The sequence below is a fragment of the Dryobates pubescens genome, chromosome 20 (genome assembly GCF_014839835.1).
Source record: "Dryobates pubescens isolate bDryPub1 chromosome 20, bDryPub1.pri, whole genome shotgun sequence".
Classification (NCBI taxonomy): Eukaryota; Metazoa; Chordata; class Aves; order Piciformes; family Picidae; genus Dryobates; species Dryobates pubescens.
In genome coordinates, this window is record NC_071631.1 from 20,433,820 (window position 1) to 20,455,458 (window position 21,639).

A 21,639-nucleotide genomic window follows, 5' to 3' on the forward strand; every position below is an offset into this window, starting at 1 on the left:
ATGAAGCTGTCTGCAGTGAACGGTCTGCTCCTCAAACCTCTGAAGGGCTCCCTGCCTTCGTGCTTGCTTTGCATTAAAGTTGGACAATGGGACAAATGTCCGTGTGTGGATGGAGGCACAACTGCTGGCCTTAATGACACGTTGTGCAGGGGCTGGGTGTGTTGCAGCACTTCCATCACCGTGTTTACCACGGTGTGGAAGGTGTCAAAGGCAGCTTGTGAAAGCTTTGGAAGCCACCCTCTGGGTTACCTGCTGGGGAAGGCTGCCATTAGCTAATGGAACATCCTTCAGCAGAAAAGAGCTGGGGTGTGAAAACCCCAAGGGATTTAATGACCTGAGTGCTAGGTGTCAGGCTTGACCTTGTTGCTCCTCAGGCAGTTAAGAGATGAAACTGCCTGCTCCAGGCAGCCTGGATGTGACAGCAGTGGTGAATAGTTGTGGTGGCCTCCCTCAGGGGCACTGAGGTAAAAGGAGCCTGCAGAAGCTCTCGTCAGCAGTTTTGCTTTCCCCTGCAAATTACCCATGAAGGTGTTGGAAAAGTCTAACACCAGTCCCTGCTGTGCCTTGAGCCTCAAGCTCCAGGTGAGATCTGGAGGCATTCTTTTGGCGTGTGGTAATGTCAGCAGCCGTGCAGAAGCAGGCTGTGGAGATGTGGCTCTTGGGTTTGTCAGGAGGAAGAGGAGCAACCCTTAGCTTAATGGCTTTCAGTAGCCCCAAGTGTCTCAGGTTTTTGTCTTTAGCTGAGAAATCTCCATTTTGAAACCTCTGACAGTGAGGGTGGTGAGACACTGGAACAGCTTTCCCGGGAAGGTTGTAGATGCCCCTTCCCTGGAGGTATTCAAGGCCCTGCCTAATGTGGCCTTGAGCAGCCTGGTGGAGAGGAAGGTGTCCCTGCCTATGGTGGGGGAGTTGGAACTGGATGATCTTAAAGGTCTCTTCCAACCCAAACCATGCTAGGTTATGATTCTTGCTGCCTTCTGGTTATGGAGTGAACTCTCTCCACTGAACACTGCACCTATGTTTAGATCTCTGTTTTACTTTCACTGTGTGGTTTAAGTTGAGTTTGTTGGCAAGCTTTTGTTAGATTTGCTCTGCTGCCTTAAATAAGGACAGAAGATAGATCCTTACCTCTCCTGCTTGTGGCCACCACTCCTGTTGTGAGGTCTGTCCCTAGCTGGGGCACAGTTAGAACCAGTTCATGCCAAGGCTCCTGTGCTGGGTCTGGGATTATCCTGGACAGGTCACTCCAGCTCCCCTATGGCACCTGGCTGCTGTGTGAAGAGAGGCTCTGGGTTGTATAGCAGCTTCTTTAGGCTGTGGAAGAAATCGCTGATGCTTCTGCAGCTCCCTGAAAGGTCGGAGTGAGGCAGGGGTTGGTCTCTCCTCCCTAGTAACAGGAAATGGCCTCAAGTTGCCCCAGGGGAGGTTTAGGTTGGAGATTAGAAGAAACTTCTTCCCTGAGAGGGTTCTCAAAGGCTGCAGCAGGCTGCCCGGGGAGGTGGTTGAATCCCCATCCCTGGAGGTGTTTAAGAGAGGCAGAGATGCGGTGCTGAGGGCCACGGTTTAGCAGCAGCCTTGGTGGAGCTGGAGAATGGTTGGACTGGGTGATCCTAAAGGTCTCTTCCAACACAAATGACTTTATGGCTCCTCATCAAGAGCAGGCAGAGCTGTTGGTGGTGGATGCCTGGAGCCACGTGCCACAGCTCCACTCGTTTCACCGCTAAGCACACGGTATCTGACACGCTCTTCTTTTTCCCCTCTCCCCTTTTCAGGGTAACTGATAGTGGACACCTTCACTTCTGCAATGGCACAGAGGTCTGGCCAGGAGGATCCAGAGAGGTACCTGTTTGTGGACAGGGCTGTCATCTACAACCCTGCCACCCAGGCTGACTGGACTGCCAAGAAGCTGGTGTGGATTCCTTCCGAGCGCCATGGGTTTGAGGCGGCCAGCATCAAGGAGGAAAAGGGGGATGAGGTGTTGGTGGAACTGGCAGAGAATGGGAAGAAAGCACTAGTCAATAAAGATGACATTCAGAAGATGAATCCTCCCAAGTTCTCCAAAGTGGAAGACATGGCAGAGTTAACCTGTTTGAATGAAGCCTCTGTGCTGCACAATTTAAAGGATCGCTATTACTCGGGGCTCATCTATGTAAGTACCAATTAGGGGATTCAGCAGGGCTGCTCATTCAGCTCAACTTCTCTGATTCCCATTCCTTTCCTGCCTGCAATGCAGGGAGCAGGCCTGGGCTCTGAGCTCCCTAGCCTAAATGCTTTGTGTCCCTGGCCTTTGGATCAGGCTGGGGGCTTTTCTTCCCCTGCTGTGGGGAGGTGGAGAGCTCTGTTGTTGGCATAAACCAAACAATCCAGGATCCTGGCCTGTTGTTGGCATAAACCAAACAATCCAGGATCCTGCCCTGGAAATAATTCTGCAAGCACCTTGCAAAAATAGCCTCTGAAATGGCAGCTCTGCCTGCTTAGCTCATGCTGCTCCTTACAGCACTTGCCTCAGACGTGCTTGACTGATAGAGAGAATGGTATCAAATGGCTTGGTGGAGCTGAGGAGAGGTTCCAAGCCCCAGCTTTGCTGAATTACTGCTCTTTAATTGCTGCTGTGAATAAGCAGAGATCTTGTTTTGACTTGCTGTGTGCTCTGGATGATAACGAGAGGCTGTGCTGTGAGGAGCTGAGGTTGGGGAGAGCCAGGAATGCAAAATGTCTCTTTGGGATCTAATATCACTGTAGTGGGCCAGGAAAGAATGTGTTCAAGTGCTTAAAATAAACCAATAAGATAAAGCTTGCTTTTTTTCCCTGCTGGTTTTGAAGCACTACTTGGAACATCTGGCTCATCCTCATCTTGCTGTGGAGTTGGGCAGCACAAGGCCTTGATGCTGTGTGACCCCCTTCCTTCCCTCAGCCATGCTCAATGGCTGGCTGTGCCCTGCAGTGGAGAGGAGCTCCTTGTCTCTTGGCAGGCTTCTCACATAGTGACTTGTTGAGTCAGAGCATCATTCAGAGCTGCAAGGAGGCTTTCTTTCTTAACAGAAACTGGAACATCTGCTTAGATGCTTGGCTCATTTTAACAGACACTTGCTCTAAAAGCCTAAATCCCTTGCACTGAGTTCTGCTGGCTACTTGGCTCACTCTCCCCTCGTTGAGCTGCTCTCTGGGCACCTTTTTAGCTTAGCCCTTTGGGCTTCCTAAAGATTCTGTGCAAGATCAAAATGTTTTGTGTCTTTGTGAGTCCTTCCCCGTTTCCTCTAGGCTCTTGGGGTTTGGCCTTCCAAGGCCTTCCACCAAGCCCTTTAGAGCAGAGCTCTGCTGTAAAAATACCTCTGGAATGCTTCCTGCAAGCTTCCCAATAAATTAATTGGCTCATTAGCAAGGAGTGGGTTGAAAATCAAAAGTCAACAAGCTGATAGGTCAGGAGCCTTCAGGGCATGCAGCAATCAATGCCGGTTATGGAAGTCATTACAACTATTATAAGCCCACTGCATGGTGAGGGCTGAAAGCCTTAAATGTCAGAGCAAGCTTCAGCCCAAGGGCTCAGTGTGGTGAGCCCAGGCACAGATGCCTGTGGAGATGGTGTGGGGAGCCTGTCACTGCTGTGCACGCAGCTGAGGCAGCACTGGGCTCCTTGGCCGAGTGACAAGTTGCACTCTGCTTCTGCAGCTGGCTGCTTGTCTGCATGGGCTGTGAGGGATGTCCTGGAGGTGACTTCACCTTTTTTCCTTCCCTGATGCTTCCCAAAAAGGTGCTCTCTGCTTCCATTCTTAAGCTGCTGAGGCAGACTCCACAACTTGGTCCCTTGGCAGAGAGCTGCTGCTGTCGTCACAGGAGGATTTACTGCCTCGGTGTGTTACACTGACCTCCCCTGCCCCCCCCCCAGGCTGGGAGAAGTTGGTTGGGATCAAGAAGCTGATGGATTTGTTTGCCTTAACTGGAGGGCTATAGCAGGAGCGTTGCTGGAGGATGCTACTGTTACCAAGAGGAATGTTTCTGTGCAGCTGGAATAACAACTTCTTGTTTGAAGTTACCAGCCGGCTTGTTGTTTTTAAGGGAGGGGGAGAGCAGTTGCTACTATGAGAATGGAGGCTGAGTGCTGGGGAGGATCAGTAGGGTGTGGAGAGAAACCTCACCAGGAATTTGAGCTGGAAGGCTTTTTGTTAGTGTAGTCCTGGGTGGGATCTTTGTCAGGGGTCCCTAAACCTCTTGGATGTGGCCCTGCTGCTTCCTGAGCAGGTGGCGTTTGCTTGGTGCCAGGGAAGGAGCCAGAGTGAAGTGAGTTGCTGATGTGAACAGTGATGGTTTGGCCATGAGAAGAGGCAGATAAAGGTATTAAACTTGGGTATAAAGGTGCTAAAGGCAACCCAACTTGATTTCCAGATGGTGCTTCCATAATAACCCCACTGAAACCTTTTGCTGTGGGTCTCAAGTAAAGGAGGAGGTGGTGACTCTGCTTTGGTTTCCCTTCATTCCCCATGGGCTCTGTCCAGTGTTGCCTTACTGGGAAGTGGAAGAGGAAGGACTCATCCCAAGCAGAAACATTTCCTTTCAGTCCCTAGAAAGGAAGCAAACAAGCTGGGGGATTGGGCTGGTGGGCCCAGTCATGGGGCTATAATCTGCCTCTCCCAGATGACACTGCTGGGGGAACAGGGAGTGCTGACTAAAGCTGGCTAGTGCCAGTTGGCATATCCTGGGCAGGAGTTTCTTGTAACAGCTATGTAGGGCTGGTGAGGAGTTTCTGGAACTTGCAGCATTTGTAATGGCTGCCAAGTGGCATGGGCTTGAGCTCTGAGCTGTGTGATGACTGTAGGGGATGAACACAGAGGAATGTGGAAGACCAGGGGCTTGTGCAAGCCTGATGCCTGTGCTTGCTCCTGTCTTTCTGCTCTGCTCATGACAGAGGATGGAAGGTGGCAAGTCTTGTACAAGAGCTGCTGAGGAGGGTGGCAGGGGTGCAAGCCATAGGGACCCCAGGCTTGCTTTGGAGATGAAATCACTTCCTGCTCAGCTGCTGCCATCCCCTAGTCCATTGCTTGCCGTGAGGTTTGTTCGGAGGGGAGTTGGGGAACCTGTTAAAAGCCATTCCCAGAGAAGCTGTGCTGTCTGCCTGCAAGCTCTTTGCAAGAGTTCACTCCTGAGGAGGAGTGCAATCCCTCATTGTGCCCTCTTGCACTTGGTCTTTTCTCCTTAACCCCTCACTGCTAAGCCTCAGCCTCCAGAGTCCTCAGGCTGGGCTCTGCTCATGCTTGAGGCTTGTCTTTCACCAGGTGTGAGTCTTGGCTGCACCTTCACAGAGCCATCCACAGGAGCTTTGGGGTTTTTCCCCCCCCCATCATGTCTACTTCTGGTAGTTCTCACCCTTCCTTGTGTTTCATCACTGAATTTGTCCAAGTTTTGTGCTTTTCTAGGGGTGTCAGCATCTCTCCTGGCAGGGATGTAGTGTTTCAGTCACTGATACCTGAGCTGCTCTTGTCTTGCTGCAGGGGCAGTTTCTCCTGGGTTTTGGCTACCTCAAATGCTCATCAGGTGTTGATTCCTCAGCTTCCTGTGGCACATGAAGCTCTGGGTGTTCTGCCTGCTCAGCTTCGAGGTGGCCAGGTGCCCCACTGGCTTCAGGGTGCCTGTGGCAATGTCCTTCTTGCCTGGAGGTGGCTCATTGGAAGGGTACCCAGGAGGAATTCCCAGAGATGTAGGAGGTCCTGTGAAGATGTGGAATAAAGATGGTTGTCAGAGTCCCTGGCTGGTTTGGGTTGGAAAGGACCTTGAAAGCTCATCCAGTCCAACCTTCATGCAGCCAGCAACCAGAGCAGGTTGCTCACAGCCCCAACCAACCTGACCTGCAATGATTCCAGCCCTTGGGCAGCCTGGGCCAGGGTCTTACCACCCTCAGTGTGGAACATTCCTCCCTTCTCTCCAGTCTGAATCTTCCTCACTGAGTTTCAAACCATCCCTCCTTGTCCTGTGGCAACAGGCACTGCTCAAAAGTCACTCCCCAGCTTTCTTAGAGGCCCCTTTAAGTCCTGAAGGGCCACCAGAAGGTCTCCCTGGAGCCTTCTCCTCCCCAGCCTTGTGAAGCTATTCAGTTCCCAGGACCACTGTCACTGTGTGGCAGGCTGTGATGGGCAAGATCACTGCTCCAGTAGTTCTCTTGTCATGCTCTGTGAGCTGCAGAGACCCTTGTGAGCCATGGTCAAATATGGTATCTGAATGTAGGAGATCATTGTCTTGAGTTGTCAGCCTGCTCTGCTAGAGCTGTAGAGGGCCAGGAGCAGCTTTGTTCATGCCTCAGAAGTTTCCAGTGTCGGTTTGCTGCTGTGGGGAGCGTGTGAAGCCCTGCTGGAAGAGGTGACTTCGGTTCCCTGTCTCGGTCCGGAGAGGGAAGGAGACTCAGTGGTATTGAATGTTCCCATGTTGTGAAATGAGAGGCACAAACCAGGCCAAAAAGAGCAGCTAGGCTGTTGACCACATAAACAAAGTGGATGGATCAGAAGGGGAGAGGGAGAAAATAGAGAGAGAAGAGGAATTATACTACGGTATCAGAGTATCACTAAGGTTGGAAGAGACCTCGAGGATCATGGAGTCCAACCTGTCTCCACAGACCTCATGACTAGACCATGGCACCAAGTGCCACATCCAATCCCCTCTTGAACACCTCCAGGGATGGGGACTCCACCACCTCCCTGGGCAGCACATCCCAATGACGAATGACTCTCTCGGTGAAGAACTTTCTCCTCACCTCCAGCCTAAACCTCCCCTGGCACAGCTTGAGACTGTGTCCTCTTGTTCTGCTGCTGGGTGCCTGGGAGAAGAGACCAACCCCTTCCTGGCCACAACCACCTTTCAGGTAGTTGTAGAGGGCAATGAGGTCACCCCTGAGCCTCCTCTTCTGCAGGCTAAGCAACCCCAGCTCCCTCAGCCTCTCCTCACAGGGCTGTGCTCCAGACCCCTCCCCAGCCTTGTTGCCCTTCTCTGGACACCTTCAAGTCTCTCAATGTCCTTCTTAAACTGAGGGGCCCAGAACTGGACACAGGACTCAAGGTGTGGCCTAACCAGTGCTGAGCACAGGGCACAATGACCTCCCTGCTCCTGCTGGCCACACTGTTCCTGCTGCAGGCCAGGATGCCATTGGCCCTCTTGGCCACCTGGGCACACTGCTGGCTCATGTTCAGGCAGCTGTCAGTCAGCACCCCCAGGTCCCTCTCTGCCTGGCTGCTCTCAGCCACTCTGCCCCCAGCCTGTGGCACTGCCTGGGGTTGCTGTGGCCAAAGTGCAGCCCCTGGCACTTGGACTTGTTGAATGCCATCCTGTTGGCCTCTGCCCATCTGTCCAGTCGGTCAAGGTCCCTCTGCAGAGCCTTTCTGGCCTCTAACTGCCCAACATCTGCTCCCAGCTTGGTGTCATCTGCAAACTTGCTGATGACTGACTCAATGCCCTCATCCAGATCATCAATGAAGATGTTCAAGAGGCTGGGGCCCAGCACTGATCCCTGGGGGATGCCACTGGTGCCTGGCTGCCAGCTGGCTGTGGCACCATTCACCACCACTCTCTGGGCTCAGCCTCCAGCCAGTTCCTAACCCAAATATTACCACACCCCTGTCCCCCCAAGACAGTTTGAGTCTGTGGAGGAAAGGTGCTGCAGGAGATGTTGGGTCTGTAGGGAAGGGTGCTGAGGCTTTGGCTGGAGAAGAGAGGTGATCCCTCTGGGCAGCCTGGGTCTGTAGGGAAGGGTGCTGAGGCTTTGGCTGGAGAAGAGATGAGGTCCCTCTGGGCAGCCTGGGTCTGTAGGGAAGGGTGCTGAGGCTTTGGCTGGAGAAGAGAGGTGATCCCTCTGGGCAGCCTGGGTCTGTAGGGAAGGGTGCTGAGGCTCTGGCTGGAGAAGAGAGGTGCTCCTGGGCAGCCTCTTCAGCTCCATGCGTTGCAGCAGGCGGAACTTAGGACACGGAGAGAGGGTTCTGCTGCTTCTCCCAGGCTCCATGGCCTCTTTTCTGCAGGGCAGCCTTGTCCCAGGCTTTTCCTTCTCTCCTGCTTTCCTTCCCAGCAGCATTGTCCTTCTCCTGTGTCTTCCTTCATCTGTGTTTTTGGTTCCCTGTTTCTCTTCCCCCGAGCCAGCAGTGGCTCAAGTCTCTTACACAGTGTTTAGTCCCTAGCTCTGTGTCCAAGCATTGTCCCTCAGGAACTCAGGGGCCAGGAAATCCTCCTCGGGTAAGGATCCAGGTCTCCTTCCCCAGGAAATCTTTCTGTGCATTCCTGTGTGTTTGGGCAGGGGGCTGGATGGAGGGGGGAGGCCTCTGCCTCCTTCTCTATCGACCTGCCCCCCACACTCATCACACCTCAGGAAACAGGTGGTGAAGCCATTGTCTCCCCATCCTCCCTTTCCAGGGTGCTTGATGGGTGGAGATTATCTTCTCTTATGCATATTCCCGGGGTGGCCTGGGTCCATTGTTGCCAGGCCAGCTGTGGTCCAGTGAGCAAGGTTATCTTTGCACCTTCCAAGAGCCCTTCCAGTGGCTCTGCCCAACACACCTCAGCTATTGTCTGGGCAAGCAGCAAGTGATTTTATCTTTGAGTCACACCAGGAGAGACAAGCTTTTAGTCTCTCACTTTACCTGAGCTGCTGGAGGGAGCCCTGGGAAGAGGAGACACCTGAACTGACTCTGGTTTTGGTGGGAGGGCACAGGAGAGGCAGGGGAGATGACAACTCCGTGGAAGGAGGCCGCAGTGAGGTGGGGGTTGGGCTCTTCTCCCTAGTATCAGGTGATAGGAGAGGAATGGCATCGACAGAGCCAACTTGTGTCTGCCTTTCACTGCAAGGGAGACTTGGAGGGCTGGAGCAGGGCCTGGGAAGGGTCTGGAGAACAGGGCTGGGGAGGAGCAGCTGAGGGAGCTGGGGGTGTGCAGTGTGGAGAAGAAGAGGCTGAGGGGAGACTTCATGGCTCTCTGCAGCTTCCTGAGAGGAGGCTGCAGGGAGGTGGGGGTTGGGTTCTGCTCCCTAGTCTCAGCTGATAGAAGGAGAGGAAATGGCCTGAAATTGTGCCAAGGGAGGCTTAGGTTGGAGAGGAGGACAAATGTCTTTGCTGCAGGAGTGGTCAGGGGTTGGCAGAGGCTGCCCAGGGAGGTGGTGGAGTCCCCAGCCCTGGAGGGGTTCAAGAAACTTGGGGCCATGGTTTGGTGGCCCTGGTGGTGTTGGGTTGATGGTTTGACTGCATGATCTCAGAGGCCTTTTCCACCTGGAACAACTCTATGATCTGGAATTCAAATGCTAGGGGCACAGCTGCTGCATTGGCAGCATGGAGGGAAGAAATACCTGGGTGCTTGGGAGGGCCACAGATGAGGTCTGAAATGATTTGCTGTTGGTCTCAGGTAGTTTCAGATGGAGATACATAGAATAGACCAGGTTGGAAGAGACCTTCAAGATCATTGCATCCAAGCCATCAACCAATCCAACACCACCTAAACAACTAACCCATGGCACCAAGCACCCCAGCAAGTCTCCTGAACACCTCCAGTGATGGTGACTCCACCACCTCCCCAGGCAGCCCATTCCAATGGGCAATCACTCTCTGTATAGAACTTCTTCCTAACATCCAGCCTAAACCTCCCCTGGCACAGCTTGAGACTGTGTCCTCTTGTTCTGGTGCTGGCTGCCTGGGAGAAGAGACCAACATCTGTCTGTCTACAACCTCCCTTCAGGGAGTTGTAGAGAGCAATAAGGTCACCCCTGAGCTTCCTCTTCTGCAGGCTAAGCAACCCCAGCTCCCTCAGCCTCTCCTCACAGGGCTGTGTTCCAAACCCCTCACCAACTTTGTTGCTCTTCTCTGGACACCTTCCAGCAAGTCAACCTCCTTCCTAAACTGAGGGGCCCAGAACTGGACACAGGACTCAAGGTGTGGCCTAACCAGTGCAGTGTCCAGGGGCAGAATGACCTCCCTGCTCCTGCTGGCCACACTGTTCCTGCTGCAGGCCAGGATGCCATTGGCCCTCCTGGCTGCCTGGGCACACTGCTGGCTCATGTTCAGCTGCTGTCTACCAGCACCCCCAGGTCCCTCTCTGCCTGGCTGCTCTCAGCCACTCTGCCCCCAGCCTGTAGCACTGCCTGGGGTTGCTGTGGCCAATGTGCAGCACCTGGCACTTGATGAGCTGGTGAATGTGGTCTGGTTTCCTGGGGTTCCTGGTGCAGGGTGAGGCATTTCCTCCATCCTGATCTCTCTGGGCTGCAGCTTCAGCAGGGTGTTGGCTTCAGAAAGCTGCTCTGTGGGCAGGTGTGAGCTCCTGTTTAAAATCCTGCCTTGCTACCTGATGTGGCTCAGGGCTGACCTGAAGGGAAGAGCTGTCAGGTAGTGAAGTTGGGGGTTTTTTCTGCCACTTTGCTTTCCCTGTGGCTGGAAGTGAGAGTGGCTGGCTGGTGTGAGAGCTTTTTTTCCTTTCACTTCAGAGCAGGGTGATTCTCTTTGAGCTCTGGCTGTGGTTTTGATGTGCTGTACCACTTCTGGAAGTGCAAAACCAAAGTGGGCAGGAGTGCTCCTGATGGCTAATCATGGAATCACAGCATGGGTTGGGTTGGAAGGGACCTTAAAGGTCATCTAGTTCCAACCCTCCCTGCAGTAAGCAGGGACATGCACCACTGGGGCAGGCTGCTCAAGGCCCCATCCAGCCTGGCCATGGACACTTCCAGGCTTGCAGCCCCCACAGCTTCTCTCCAGGGCTCACAGGGAAGCATTTCTTCCTAATGCTTGATGTAAATCCAGCTGCTTCTAGTTTGAAGCCATTAGCCCTTGTCCTGTCACCACAGGACTTGGTAGCAAGTCCCTGCCCAGCTCTCCTGTGGCCCTCTTCAAATGCTGGAAGGCTGCTCTGTGGTCTCCCTGGAGCCTTCTGCAGGCTGAACAGCTCCCAGATCTGCTCCAGCCCTCCTGCTCCCCTCATGCTTTCTGGGGAGAACTGCCTTGGATTTTGACTCTCTAAGGCTGCTGAGAGCATTTCAGTTGCTCCAGGGGCAGCCAGCTGCACAGATCAGGAGTGCAAACACCTGACTTCTGCTGAACTGGTTCTTGACATGACAGACCCTGGTTGGCACTGGGATGCACAAGCTAGTGACTGCTGATAGTCCTGAGGGCTAGGTGATGCTTTTCCCAGCTGTTCCAGGCATTGCTCTCCTGTCAGAAGCTCACCTGATGGCAAGCAGGCCTCTGCCATTTCCCTTCTAAAGCCTATCTGATATGTTCCTATGTTCTGCAAACTCTACTGATGAGTCTAAAGCCATCACCTCCTGCTGCTCTTGTTGACAGACAGGTTTGTTACACCTATTTGGGCACAGCAAGCCAGCACTGCTGCTCTGCATCTGGTAGAGGTTTCCCACACCTTTTGTGTGGGAAACCTTTGGTTTGCCACCAAAGCTCTACCACAGCTGCTGCTGGCTCTGGGCTAATGGTCTGAATGGGAGGTGCAGGCTACTGCCAGCAAAGCTCCCAGGTCAATGGCATCTTCTTTGCTCAGTGGGGCTGGAAATCTCCCACTTGGGAAAGGTGAACTGAGAGAAGAGATCTCCTGGCCAAGGGTCTGTCTTGTGTGGTTGGAAGCTCCCATTCCTGTCCTGTCCCCAGTGCCTAAGGATGGGCTGAAGGAATTGTTCTCTCAAGCACAGTGAAAAGTGAGATGTTAGCCAGCCAATGGGCTTGGCAGAGTCACTCACTGAGTTGTTGAGGCTGGAAAAGACCTTTGAGATGGAGTCCAACCACTGGCCTGAGTGCCATGTCCACTGCTGCACCGTGTCCCTCAGCACCATGGCTCTGAAACCCCTCCAGGAGTGGGGACTCCACCTGGGCAGCCAGGGCCAGGCCTTGACAGCCCTTTGGGGGAAGAAATTATTCCTCATGTCCAACCTAAACCTGTCCCAGTGCAACCTGAGGCTGTTTCTTCTTGACAGAAGAGCCCAACCCCCACCTGTGCACAACCTCCTCTCAGGGAGCTGCAGAGAGCAATGAGGTCTCCCTCAGCCTCCTCTTCTCCAGGCTCAACCCCTGCCAGCTCCCTCAGCTGCTCCTCCCCAGCCCTGCTCTCCAGACCCTCCCCCAGCTTTGTTGCCCTTCTCTGGGCACGCTCCAGCCCCTCAATGTCCTTCCCAGAGTGAGGGGCCCAAACCTGAGCCCAGGATTGGGGCTGTGGCCTCACCAGTGCTGAGCAGAAGGGGCAAATGTCCTCTCCCATAGCAGCTTGGGTTAAACTATGAAATACTAAAACCATTAACATCTATGTAAGAAATGTTGCTGTTCCCACATCTCTTCTGGCCTCAGCCCTCCTGGAGGATGTCCACTGCCCACACTTGGCTGTGTGCAGCTTGCTGGCACCCCATAAATCATTGCAGTTACCATTAACTGCTTCCTGACCTCATTCAGTCAGAAGCATTCCCATGAGCAGTGGCTCAAATGCTTGACTTCCATTAACCCCCCTCAGTATCCAGAGGCTGCTCCTGCCTTGCTGTGGCTGTCTGAGGTGTTCCTCTGGTGGTGAGCCCCTGGCCTGTGCTTGGGTGCTCAGCTGGAGAGCTTGAGGTCCAGATGAGGCCACAAAGATGATGAGAGGGCTGGAGAGCCTCTCCTGGAAAGACAGGCTGTGAGAGCTGGGGCTGCTCAGCCTGGGAAGAGAAGGCTCCAGGGAGACCTTAGAGCAACACTTTGGGACCCCCAGCAGGCAGGCTGGGGGGGGACTGTTTAGAAGGGGCTGTGGTGATAGGATGAGGGGCAGTGGTGTGAAACTGGAGCAGGGGAGGTTTAGGTTGGACATCAGGAGGAAGCTCTGCACCATGAGGGTGGTGAGACACTGGAACAGGCTGCCCAGGGATGTGGTTAGGCCTCATCCCTGGAGACATTCAGGATCAGCCTTGCTGTGGCCCTGGGCAGCCTGCTCTAGCTGGAGGAGTCCCTGCTGCCTGCAGGGGGTTGGACAAGGTGAGCTTGGAGGGTCCCTTCCAACCCAATGCAATCTGAAGCTGTGCAATCAGTTTTCCTGGATGAGTTCTTGCTGAGACCTGGCCTGTGGTGCCTGTGGTGCCTGTGGTGCCTGTGGTGCCTGTGGTACTGTGCTTCTTGCTGGGTTTATGAATTCCAGCTTGCAGAGCCAGCCAAGGCACAGAGGGAGCATCCTCTGCACCCCAGGCTGTGCACCAAGTGTCCCACCTCCAGCTCACCCTTCATCTGCTGCCCAGACAAGCAGCCAGCACCAGCTCTGGGCTCCACCTTCTTCCCTGTCCCTGATGAGAGCACAGATGATGCCCTTGGAGGTCCCTTCCAACCCAGTGCAGGCTGTGAGCTGTGTGCAGGCCGCAGGTGAAGGCAGGTTAGAGCTGAGTGATGCCTTGAGGAAGGATGGTGAAGCACTCCTGAGGAAAGGGTTTTAGATTCAACTTCAAAGCCCTTCAGCCTCTCATGAACTATGCATTGTCTTCCCACCCACTCCTCCACTTGGGTTTTTAGCAGAGACTTCTGCAAAGGGTTGGAAAGTGTTGCTGAGAGCTGCTGGAGCCTTGCTGCTAATTGTTGCTCCCCAGCTCTGTGCCTGCTGGCTTTGCTTCCCCCAGGGCAGGGGCGAGCGTGCAGGCAGCGTTGTGCAGCAGGCAGCTTTGGGAGCTGCAAGTCCTGCCTCTGGAACTGCTCTGCATTCTCTTTGTGTTCTGATGGACTTGCCATTTTCTTGGGGCAGGAGAGGGAAGGAATGAGAAATATGCTGCAGGCCCCAGTTGAGAGCCTGCTGTGGGTGGAAGCCCTGACCAAACTGCCCTGGGAGGAGCTGGCTCCAAGCTGTTGCTTCTCTTAAGCTGCTGCCTCCTGTGGGGCCAGAGCACAGCCTAGAACAATCTCCATTATGTAAGCTTCTGTGTTCTGATTGCTTTGGTTTTGCTGCTGGTCCAGCTGGGAATGTTTCCCATCAGGAATGTCAAAGGCTGGGATGAAAAGACCCTCTAAGAAACCGAGCTTGGGGCTTAACCTCCTCTCCAAGGCGACCCAGCCTCTGCATCTGCATCCTAGCCTGGGGAGGAGGAGGCTCAGGGGTGACCTTATTGCTCTCTACAACTCCCTGAAGGGAGGCTGTAGCCAGGCAGAGGTTGGTCTCTTCTCCCAGGCAAACAGAACAAGAGGACACAGTCTCAGGCTGTGCCAGGGGAGGTTTAGGCTGGAGGTTAGGAGGGCGTTTTACACAGAGAGTGATTGCTCATTGGGATGGGCTGCCTGGTGGAGTCACCATCACTGGAGGTGCTCAGGAGGAGACTTGACAGGGTGCTTGGTGCCATGGGTTAGTTGGTTGGGTGGTGTTGGGTGATAGGTTGGATGTGATGATACATACATACATAGAATATACATACATAGAATAAACCAGGTTGGAAGAGACCTTCAAGATCATCATGTCCAACCCATCAACCAATCCAACACCACCCAAACAACTAACCCATGGCACCAAGCACCCCAGCAAGTCTCCTGCTGAACACCTCCAGTGATGGTGACTCCACCACCTCCCTGGGCAGCACATTCCAATGGGCAATCACTCTCTCTGTGTAGAACTTCTTCCTAACATCCAGCCTGAACCTCCCCTGGCACAGCCTGAGGCTGTGTCCTCTTGTTCTGGTGCTGGCTGCCTGGGAGAAGAGACCAACATCTGTCTGTCTACAACCTCCCTTCAGGTAGTTGTAGAGAGCAATAAGATCACCCCTGAGCCTCCTCTTCTGCAGGCTAAGCAACCCCAGCTCCCTCAGCCTCTCCTCACAGGGCTGTGCTCCAAACCCCTCACCAACTTTGTTGCCCTTCTCTGGACACCTTCCAGCAAGTCAACCTCCTTCCTAACCTGAGGGGCCCAGAACTGGACACAGGACTCGAGGTGCTGCCTAACCAGTGCAGATCTTGAAGGTCTCTTCCAGCCTGGCCTGGTCTATTCTATCCTCTACTACCCAGCAGAAGGCCTGCTGGGGCTCAAAGTGTAAGGGCTGCCTGGGCACAAGGACTTGTTTTAAATGAACCCTGGGGCTTTTGGAGGGCTCAGAGATGTGCTCAGGTCAGGAGAGTTCCCTGGGGGGCTTCACTCTGTTGGAGGTGCCAGAGGGACCGATGCCCCCAAGCAGTTTGTCATAGCTGTCCTGCAGCTACCTGGGAGCCTTGTGGAAGGATATTCATCCTGTGCTGGCCCTGGGGCAGCCCCAGCTCATGTGTTATGTCCTAGCAGTTGGTGTGGCTGGAGCAGTCGTGCTGTCTGTGACACCAAGTCTGTCTGTCTGAGCTGGCTGAGCAGGAGCAGGCCCTGGGCTGCTGATCTCTCACACACATGCCTGAAGGTGTAAACAGAATCCAGAGCTGGTGAACGTCCTCCCTTCAGTGCTGGCTGTAGAGAAGACCCACAGACAAGTAGTCTGAAGCTTGTAATGCCCTAGTTTGTGTGTGGTGTGCTCCTTCCCTTTCTCCTCATGCTCAGAGTTTGCTCTGCAGCTGCCTGGAGGAGCAGCTCTTGACCCCAGCTCCTGTTGGAGCTGAGGTTCCCACTACCCCCCCAGCAGGTCCATTGCCCTTGCTGGCACCCCTGACTGGAGACCCTTGGGTGCCAACAAGCAGTTTGGGCTAACTTCTGGGTTCATTCTGGCCTGTGTCAAGAATGGTAGGGCAGTGATCATGCCCCTGCACTGGGTGAGGCCACCCCTCTACTCCTGCCTTCACTCTTGGGGCCCTCACTCCAAGAAGGACATGGAGAGGGGCTGGAGTGTGCCCAGAGAACAGCAGCAAAGCTGGGGAAGGGTCTGGAGGAGCTAGTGAGGAGCAGCTGAGGGAGCTGGGGTGGCAAAAAGGAGGCTGAGGGGAGACCTCGGTCTCATTGCTCTGTAACTCCCTGAAAGGAGGCTGCAGGGAGGTGGGGGCTGGGCTCCTCTCTAGTCTCAGGTGATGGAAGGAGAGGAAATGGCCTGGAATTGTGCCAGGGGAGGCTGAGGTTGGAGAGGAGGAACAATGTCTTCGCTGCAGGAGTGGTCAGGGACTGGAGGAGGCTGCCCAGGGAGGTGGTGGAGTCCCCAGCCCAGGAGGTGTTCAAGAGTCCTGTGGCCAGGGCACTTAGGCTCATGGTTTGGTGGCCCTGGTGGGGTTGGGTGGGTGGTTGGACTCAGAGGCTTTTCCAACTCTGGCAATTCTGTGATCCCAGCCTTGCCTCTCCTGGCTGGGGAGCTGGAGCTCAGGGGGTCCCTTTGCCCCTTCCCTGAGGGGAGCTGGCTGGCAGCTGGGCATTAGCTGCTAGGCAAAGCAGAGATGTGTTCCCCCCAGGCCACAGCCCCTCTGAGCCTGAGGAGCTGCCTGCCCTGCTTGGAGCTGTGAGTTGAAGGCAACTGCCTCATTCCAGGGGAGAAGGGCAGGGCAGGAGACAACAGTGCCCAGCTCAGAGGACCTCACTCTGGGAGTTGCAATCATTTAGGTTGGCAAAGCCATGGAGTGCAGCCCCAGGGGGTCTGTAACCTCAGGAGGGGAAACAGACAAAGTGCTGCAATGGTTACAGAACCCCAGAAGGTGGAAGGGACCTCTGGAGATCATCAGGTCCAGCCCCCTGTGAGTGTATGGGGTGCTGCTGAAGACAGGCTTTGGTCTGGGGGCTAGAAAGGGCTGGTTTGTAGCTCAGGTAATAACAGGAGATGTGGAGATGCCTCCTTCAGCTGGGTGATTTCTGCAGTACTGGAGTCAATGGGGATGTGAAGAGCTGGACATTGCAGAGCTTCCCCTGCCCCTTGTGCTCTGAAGTGATGCTTTAAGGAGGCTGTTTGAGCTTGTGGCAGGAGGAAGCTGCCTCAGAGTCACAGCAGCACACTCCTGGAGGTGAGAGCTGTGCTGCTGAGCTGGTAGTCTCAGGAATCATCAAAGCTTTTGTGTGCACAGCCAAGGTTTGAGCTGCCTCTGAGGGAGGACAGCCCAGGAAGTCCTTTCCTCCCCTGGAGCCCACCCTCCCAGTGGAGGGCCCCAGTTCCCATGTGCTTTCCCCTGGAAACACAGCGCTCCCCTGACCCCCACCTTGCCCACTGCTGCAACCCAGGGCAGCTCTCAGCCTGGTCAGTGCCAGGCCCCTGAGCTCTGCAGGCTGGGGCAGCTCACCCAAATGCAGGCAGCTGTGTGATGGGCTGCTGGATAAAGGCTGGGAGCATCTGGAAGCACTCAAAGTGCACAATTAACATCCTGAAGGAAAGTTTGTGTAGCAAGCCTCTGTCAGAGCTCTGCTGTATTGGTTGTCTGTGGAGCCTTGCCTGCAGAGCAAGCCTTCAGGCACCTCCTCTGTGGGGACAGGCTGAGAGAGCTGGGGCTGCTCAGCCTGGAGGAAAGAAGGGAGACCTGAGCAGCCTTGGAGTGCCTGAAGGGGCTGCAGGAGAGCTGAGGAAGGACTTCTTGGTCAAGGGCTGGGAGTGCCAGGATGAGGGACAATGGCTTTGAGCTGGGAGAGGGCAGATTGAGGCTGGTGATTAGGACGAAATCCTTTGCAGTGAGGGTGGGGAGACACTGGCACAGGCTGCCCAGGGAGGCTGTGGCTGTCCCCTCCCTGGAGGTGTTGAAGGCCAGGCTGGATGAGCCCTGAGCAGCCTGGGCTGGTGGGAGGTGTCCCTGCCCATGGCAGGGGCTTGGAGCTGGATGATCTTGAAGGTCCCTCCTAACCCAACCCATTCTGTGCTGCTGGATGAGAGTCTGGAACCATCCTAGAGGAGAGAGGTCTGCTGGCTGAGGCAATGGTCCTGACACTGGCCAGAGGCTGTGCTGGGCCAGCTCTGGAAGTGGACTCTGCTGTGTGAGTTCTCTTGCTCAGGAGCAGCTCTCAGCTGCAGTCAGCAGGGCACAGGTCTCTGCTTCCTGAGCTGTGACCCTGGTGCAGCAGCACAGCAGAGGTGCTCCTCAGGGACTTGGAGCTGGGCATCACAGGATGGGCTTGGTGCATTTGTGCCTCCCTTGTGGCTCTCCTCATTGCAGATCATGGGTGGGTATCAGGCCTCTGGTGGTTCTTGCCACTTTCCTGTCACACACAGTGACTGTGGGTGACCTTGGTGGGGCACAGCAGGGAAGGTGACCAGCTGGGAGTGTGGGGCCAGGATGGATCAGTGAGTTGGCTCTTGGGGCAGCTGTTCCATGCTGTCCTGCCTTCCCCCTCCTCTGTGGTGTCACCAGGGGCCATGAATGAGTTTGGGTAGGGAACTAATCTCCTATGCCAAACAACTCTTCTTGAAACTCCTCTTTAGGGTCTGGAGAGGAGCAGCTGAGGGGGCATGGGTGGCTCAGTCTGGAGAAGTGAAGGCTCCAGGGAGACCTGGCTCTCCAGAGCTCCCTGAAAGGAGGCTGGAGGGAGGTGGATGTTGGTCTCTTCTCCCAAGAAAGAAGTGATAGGATGAGAGAATAGAATAGAATTAACCAGGTTGGAAAAGGCCTCAGAGATCATCCAGTCCAACCTATCACCCAGCACCATCTGATCAACTAAACCATGGCACCAAGGGCCTCAGCCAGGCTCCTCCTGAACACCTCCAGGGATGGGGACTCCACCACCTCCCTGGGCAGCACATCCCAGTGGCCAATCTCTCTGGGAAGAGCTTCCTCCTAATATCCAGCCTAAACCTCCCCTGGCACAGCTTGAGACTGTGTCCTCTTGTTCTGGTGCTGGGTGCCTGGGAGAAGAGCCCAACCCCCACCTGGCTACAACCTCCCTTCAGGGAGTTGTAAACAGCAAGAAGGTCTCCCCTGAGCCTCCTCTTCTGCAGGCTAAGCAACCCCAGCTCCCTCAGCCTCTCCTCCCAGGGCTGTGCTCCAGACCCCTCCCCAGCTCTGTTGCCCTTCTCTGGACACCTTCCAGCAGCTCAGCATCTTTTTCTTTGTGGAAATGGCCTCAAGTTGCATCAGGAGAGGGTTAGGTTGGAGGTGAGGAAAAAACCTGTGAAAAGGGATCTCCAGGCCTGGCCCAGGCTGCCCAGGGAGGTGGTTGGATCCCTAGCCCTGGAGGTGTTCCAAAGAGGCAGGTATTTAGTGCTGAGGGCCATGGCTCAGCAGCAGCCTTTGTAGAGCTGGAGAATGGTTGGGCAGGATGATCTGAAAGGCCTTCTGCAGCCAAGGCAATTCCATACCCTGTGATTCACTGGCATCCAACTCAGTAACCTCCTGCACGGGCTGGGTGCTGGCAAGAGGGCCGGGGGCAGGACCGGGAAGCTGGGGAGGAGCTGCCCCCTTGCCACCAGCCCTGTGCTCAGGCTGAGTTAATGACTGAGGAGTTCCCTAGGCTTGGGCCAGCTGACCTGATAGCATCTGGTTCCTTTCTCTGCAGAGAGAAAGAGCTGCTTAGCAAAGGTGCTTGGCTGGCCCAGGCACTGCAGGGCTTATCAGGCAGCAGAGCTGGCCCCAGAGCAGGGCTTGCTTGCCTGTGAGGGCACCACGATGCCCTGATGGCAGGGCAGCTGGCATGAGCTCAGCTGCTTCCTTTGTCACTGATGCTCCTGACTCACACATCACCCTCTGCCTGTCTTGCCAGGATCCCTGGTGGCTGCAGAAAAGAGCAGGGCACCTTTTCCTCCCAGGAAAACTTTGCATGTGTTAAAAGGGAAAGGCAGCTCAGGGATCCTGGCTGCTCTCTTCCTGCAGATGTGTGCAGGCAGAGTAGAGTAGAGTAGAGAAGAATTAACCAGGGTGGAAAAGACCTCAGAGATCATCAAGTCCAACCTGTCACCCAACACCATCTCATCAACTACACCATGGCACCAAGGGCCTCAGCCAGGCTCTTCCTGAACACCTCCAGGGATGGTGACTCCACCACCTCCCTGGGCAGCACATCCCAAGGGCCAATCACTCTCTGTGAAGAGCTTCCTCCTAACCTCCAGCCTAAACCTCCCCTGGCACAGCTTGAGACTGTGTCCTCTTGTTCTGGTGCTGCTTGCCTGAGAGAAGAGACCAACCCCCACCTGGCTACAGCCTCCCTGCAGGGAGTTGGAGAGAACAAGAAGGTCTCCCCTGAGCCTCCTCTTCTGCAGGCTAAGCAACCCCAGCTCCCTCAGCCTCTCCTCCCAGGGCTGTGCCCCAGACCCCTCCCCAGCTTTGTTGCCCTTAGGTCCTTGAAAAGGGAACAAACAGTCCAAGAATCTCCAGTCCCAATCTCCCCTCTCCCAGCTCAAAGCCATTCTCCCTCATCCTATCACTCCCAGAACTTGTCCAAAGTCCTTCCCCAGCTCTCCTGCAGCCCCCTTCAGGTGCTGGAAGGCTGCTCTGAGGTCTCCCTGGAGCCTTCTCTTCTCCAGGCTGAACAGCCCCAGCTCTCCCAGCCTGTCCCTTCCCTGCAGGTGAGGTCTCCCCAGGGCAGAGGGGCAGGATCCCCTCTCTCCATCTCTGGCAATGGGCACTGGCAGCCCAGAAGGCCAATGGCAGCACAGCTGCCATTGGCCTTCTGGGCTGCCAGTGCCCATTGCTGGCTCCTGTCCAAGCCCTGGGAGTCCATTGGGACATCCCCAACCACAGCAGGTTGCTCACAGCCCCAACCAACCTGACCTGCAATGCTTCCAGCCAGGGGGCAGCTCCCAGCTCTCTGGGCAGCCTGGGCCAGGCTCTCCCCACCCTCAGGGGCAAATATTTCTTCCTTCTTTCCAGTCTTTTTGAGTCCCAAACCATCCCCCCTTGTCCTGTCACCACAGGCCCTGCTCAAGACTCTGTCCCCAGCTTTCTGCTCAGCCCTTGAAGCACTGCAAGGCCACCAGAAGGTCTCCCTAGAGCCTTCTCCTCCCCAGGCTGCCCAAGGCCAACTCTCTCAGCCTGGCCTCACAGCAGAGGGCTTCCAGCCCTGCCAGCACTGCTGTGGCCTCCCCTGGCCCTGCTCTCACAGTGGCTGGCTGTGTCCATCTGTGTTCCTCTGAGCTGTGATGGTTTGATGGAGCAGGGGTGGAACTGTTCTGGAGCAGTCTGTGGCATTTCCCTCCCAGCAATTGTGGAGCTGTCTGTAGCTCCCAGTGTGTGAAGCCTGAGCTGGTTTCACCCTGACAGATGCCTCAGGAGGAGGCAGTGAGGTAACACCAGATGGGTTCTGGAGGTTCCTGGTGTTGCAGTGGTCCTGGTGAGTATCAGCTCTCAGAGCATGAAGCAGTGCTGGCAGTGCCAGCAGCTGGAGTGGGACAGTGAAGCAAATAGCCTCCCTGGGAGGAAACTGCTTTGGGGTTGAGGAAGGCTGATGAGCAGGAGAGACCTACAGGTATGGAAGTAACAGCAGGAAAGCAGGACTGGTGTTGGCTGGCAACAGGCTTTGTCCTCTCCCTAATGAGTTAGGAGGCTAAGTGAGGTTATCAGCTCCTTCAGAAAGGAGCAAAGCACTTTGCACACTTTATAACCTCAGGAGGTGCCCCCTGATCCTGTCAGCTGGTGCATGGGAGGGAGGTTGGTTTGTGGGCAAGGGAGCAGACACCCCAGTACATGTTTAATCCCCTTTGTTGTCTGGGAGCTGCCTTTCGTGTGAGGAAAGCCTTCAAAGAGAGCTCGAAGCCAGCATGGGGCAAGCATGCACTTGGAGCTGCCCAGCAGGGAGAGCCTCAGCTGTGTTCTGAGGTAAAGGTTCCCAGAACCCCAGCATGATGAGGTTGGAAGGGAGCTCTGGAGCTCACCCAGCCCACCCCCCTTGCTCCAGCAG

The 21,639-nt window shown here is 55.2% G+C and overlaps 1 protein-coding gene across 1 annotated transcript in view; it reads left to right on the forward strand.

Annotated features, from left to right (window-relative positions):
* Positions 1–21,639, forward strand: part of MYH10 (myosin heavy chain 10) — a 154,935-nt gene that overhangs the window by 1,425 nt on the left and 131,871 nt on the right. The window contains exon 2 of the mRNA XM_054171087.1: positions 1,773–2,149. Coding sequence (XP_054027062.1) covers positions 1,805–2,149 — 345 coding nt within the window. The 5' untranslated portion in view covers positions 1,773–1,804. The remainder of the gene's footprint in view (positions 1–1,772; positions 2,150–21,639) is intronic.